At 41.2% G+C, this 4,050-nt stretch overlaps 1 protein-coding gene across 1 annotated transcript in view; it reads right to left on the bottom strand.

The window, feature by feature from the left end:
* Positions 1-384: 384 nt before the first annotated feature.
* The window catches only part of LOC108270642 (myosin heavy chain, fast skeletal muscle), a 14,574-nt gene continuing 10,908 nt past the window's right edge, over positions 385-4,050 (bottom strand). Inside the window, exons 34-41 of the mRNA XM_053677101.1 lie at positions 3,627-3,935; positions 3,343-3,546; positions 3,137-3,262; positions 2,882-3,052; positions 2,649-2,753; positions 2,444-2,539; positions 2,201-2,332; positions 385-494 (exon numbers count right to left, since the gene is read on the bottom strand). Coding sequence (XP_053533076.1) covers positions 480-494; positions 2,201-2,332; positions 2,444-2,539; positions 2,649-2,753; positions 2,882-3,052; positions 3,137-3,262; positions 3,343-3,546; positions 3,627-3,935 — 1,158 coding nt within the window. The 3' untranslated portion in view covers positions 385-479. The remainder of the gene's footprint in view (positions 495-2,200; positions 2,333-2,443; positions 2,540-2,648; positions 2,754-2,881; positions 3,053-3,136; positions 3,263-3,342; positions 3,547-3,626; positions 3,936-4,050) is intronic.

The following is a 4,050-nucleotide window of genomic DNA, read 5'->3' as shown; positions in this document are numbered from 1 at the left end:
GCAGCATTTGTTCATCTAGTTTCATTTTCTCGTTTGTGTATTTTGGATTATCCCTGCTTTTGCTGTTCGCTCATCATCTGACCTGTACCTGTGCTCTGTTTACTGATTTTGATTATCAGTTGACACCTGTGGCACACACTGTACTTTACAATGCTATACCAAAATTTTATCTCAGAAAACAAAATCTGGTAACATTAACTGTAACATTTTCTTTAACATTGGACTTCAATAAATAAGTCATTTGATAATCATGACTGTTGGCTAATATCCAATCTAATAAATGTTTGTATACTTGATCTGGAAATAGGTTAAAAAAAGATTTACTTATTTAGTGTATGATGAGATCAACTATTTGTTATTGACTTGAATAGAAACAACAATTGATTGATTATACACATTTTTATTTAATATTGAATGGAAAAAATTGCTCTGCCACACAGTCATATTTTATAACCACAGCAGAATCATGCTTCTGAGTTTTACTCTTCTTTGGCCTGTGGAGCAACAGAATAAAGAAATCATTTGTTAACTCTGATATATTATTTACATCTACAGTATCTCACAAAAGTGAGTACACCCCTCACATTTTTGTAAATATTTCATTATATCTTTTCATGTGACAACACTGAAGAAATGACACTTTGCTACAATGTAAAGTAGTCAGTGTACAGCTTGTGTAACAGTGTAAATTTGCTGTCCCCTCAAAATCACTCAGCACACAGCCATTAATGTCTAAACCGCTGGCAACAAAAGTGAGTACACAACTAAGTGAAAATGTCCAAATTGGGCCCACTTAGCCATTTTCCCTCCCCAGTGTCATGTGACTTGTTAGTGTTACAAGGTGTAAATGGGGAGCAGGTGTGTTAAATTTGGTGTCATCGCTCTCACACTCCCTCATACTGGTCACTGAAAGTTCAACATGGCACCTCGTGGCAAATAACTCTCTGAGGATCTGAAAAAAAGAATTGTTGCTCTACATAAAGATGGCCTAGGCTATAAGAAGATTGCCAAGACCCTGACACTGAGCTGCAGCATGGTGGCCAAGACCATACAGCAGTTTAACAGGACAGGTTCCACTCAGAACAGGCCTCGCCATGGTCGCGCAAACAAGTTGAGTGCACGTGCTCAGCGTCAGATCCAGAGGTTGTCTTTGGGAAATAGACGTATGAGTACTACCAACATTGCTACAGAGGTTGAAGGGGTGGGGGGTCAGCCTGTCAGTGCTCAGACCATACGCCACACATTGCATCAAATTAGTCTGCATGGCTGTCGTCCCAGAAGGAAGCCTCTTCTAAAGATGATGCACAAGAAAGCCTGCAAACAGTTTGCTGAAGACAAGCAGACTAAAGACATGGATTACTGGAACCATGTCCTCTGGTCTGATGAGACCAAGATAAACTTATTTGGTTCAGATGGTGTCAAGCGTGTGTGGCGGCAACCAGGTGAGGAGTACAAAGACAAGTGTGTCTTGTCTACAGTCAGGCATGGTGGTGGGAGTGTCATGGTCTGGGGATGCATGAGTGCTACAGTTTATTGAGGGAACCATGAATGCCAACATGTACTGTGACATACTGAAGTAGAGCATGATCAGTATGCAGTATTCCAGCATGACAACGACCCCAAACACACCTCCAAGACAACCACTGCCTTGCTAATGAAGCTGAGGGTGAAGGTGATGGACTGGCCAAGCATATCTCCAGACTTAAACCCTATTGAGCATCTGTGGGGCATCCTCAAACAGAAGGTGGAGGAGCACAAGGTCTCTAACATCCACCAGCTCTGTGAGGTCGTCATGGAGGAGTGGAAGAGGACTCCAGTGGCAACCTGTGAAGCTCTGGTGAACTCCATGCCCAAGAGGGTTAAGGCAGTGCTGGAAAATAATGGTGCCACACAAAATATTGACACTTTGTGCCCAATTTGGACATTTTCACTTAGGGGTGTACTCACATTTGTTGCCAGCAGTTTAGACATTAATGGCTGTGTGTTGAGTTATTTTGAGGGGACAGCAAATTTACACTGTTATACAAGCTGTACACTCACTACTTTACATTGTAGCAACGTGTAATTTTTTCAGTGTTGTCACATGAAAAGTTAAAATCAAATATTTACAAAAATGTCAGGGGTGTACTTACTTTTGTGAGATACTGTAAACTTGCAAAATATTTATCTTGTGAAAAAGTATTCCGGATTCTTTACTGACCTTTCCACTATCACGACTCTTGGCCCTTAGCTTATTGACTTGAGACTCAGCAATATCAGCACGCTCTTCAGCCTCCTCCAAATCATGCTGAACCTTCCTGAGTTTGGACAGGTGGACAGTGGCCTGTTCCTCCTAAATACAAACAGTTGTATAAAGTGTATGATATTGTTCCAACACTCGTTTTTAAAAAAGTCCAGCAAATTCATAAGGCTGCATGAATATGCTTGGGCAGATTTGTCTCACCGCTTCCTCAGACTGTCTCTTGTAGGCCTTGACTTTCAGCTGCAGCTTATCAACGAGATCTTGCAGCCTGGCAATGTTCTTCTTGTCCTCCTCAGTCTATAAATTATACAATTATTTTATTAGTTTACTGTGAAAAAAAACATGAAACATTTTAATGTGAATAGTGTTATTATTTGGCATTTATTATTTGGCACTTTATACATACTTGGTAGGTGAGCTCCTTCACTCTCCTCTCATATTTGCGGACACCTTTAATAGCCTCAACTCCACGTCTTTGCTCACCCTCAACTTCACTCTCCAGCTCACGAACCTGGAAGAGTTCATACATATAATATTGAGACATTCCTTGCAATACAAATCCTGCTCTGTATCAAAAATGGGCCACTGAGACATAGAAAGCTTTTTAATAATAATAAAAAAAAGGCCTTCAAGGCTTACCCTGGACTCCAGTTTCTGAAGTTGTTTCTTTCCTCCCTTCATGGCCAGATTCTCAGCCTCATCCAGGCGGTGCTGGAGGTCCTTGACTGTGACCTCCAGGTTTTTCTTCATCCTCTCCAGATGAGCACTAGTGTCCTGCTCCTTCTTCAACTCCTCAGCCATCATTGCAGCCTAGTGCGAAATTGCAAGATTTTTTTCTCCTTGAACATTTAGAATCTACTGGCTATGTGCATTCTAAATTGTACCAATACGCACATCAGTAATAGCTTTCTTGGCCTTCTCTTCTGCATTTCTTGCTTCCTGTACAGTGTCCTCAACCTCACTCTGGATTTGAACAAGGTCAGTCTCAAGCTTCTTCTTGGTGTTCAACAGACTTGTGTTCTGCAAAGAAAGTATAAATTATAATATTATCTTTCCTAAGCAGTCATACACATTTTTAAAAACAAGTTAGTTTGTAATACCTGAGAGTGCAGCAATCCAACACGCTCACTAGCATCAATCAGCTCCTGTTCAGCCACTTTGCGGCCTCTCTCTGTCTGCTCAAGTGCAGCTCTGAGCTCCTCAATCTCAGCCAACATCAGAGTGTTTCTGCGCTCCACCATGGCCACTTGCTCCTTCATATCCTCTTGTCCTCTCAAAGCATCATCAAGTTGCAGTTGGGCATCCTGAAAGCAAAGACAATTATGTCATTTTTCATATATGTGGAGTTTTAATAAAGCACTGAATTGTACTAATTTAATCTAACCTTGAGTTGTCCCTGGACGTTCCTCAGCTGTTTCTGTGCCTCAGCAGCTTGACGATTGGCATGGCTGAGCTGAATTTCCATCTCATTGAGATCTCCCTCCATCTTCTTCTTAATTCTCAGAGCATCATTCCTGCTCCTAACCTCAGAATCCAGAGTACTCTGCATGGACTCAGTCACCCTCTGGCTGTTCCTCTTGATTTGCTCGATCTCCTCATCCTTCTCAGCAAGCTTCCTGTCAATCTCACTCTTAACCTGGTTAAGCTCAAGCTGGGCACGAAGAATCTTTGACTCTTCATGCTCCAGTGTGCCCTGTGAATGAAATGAAATAAAATTTACTTGAAGTAAGATATAAGAGATTTGTTTAATTATGATCATCAAAATCAAGTTGTTGACAAAAAATCTTTAAGTGGTATCAACTGTCCTC

This window comes from Ictalurus punctatus, chromosome 28, assembly GCF_001660625.3.
Source record: "Ictalurus punctatus breed USDA103 chromosome 28, Coco_2.0, whole genome shotgun sequence".
In the NCBI taxonomy this organism is placed as follows: domain Eukaryota; kingdom Metazoa; phylum Chordata; class Actinopteri; order Siluriformes; family Ictaluridae; genus Ictalurus; species Ictalurus punctatus.
Note: the sequence above shows the minus strand (reverse complement) of the source record. Positions and strands in the feature narration are given on the sequence as shown.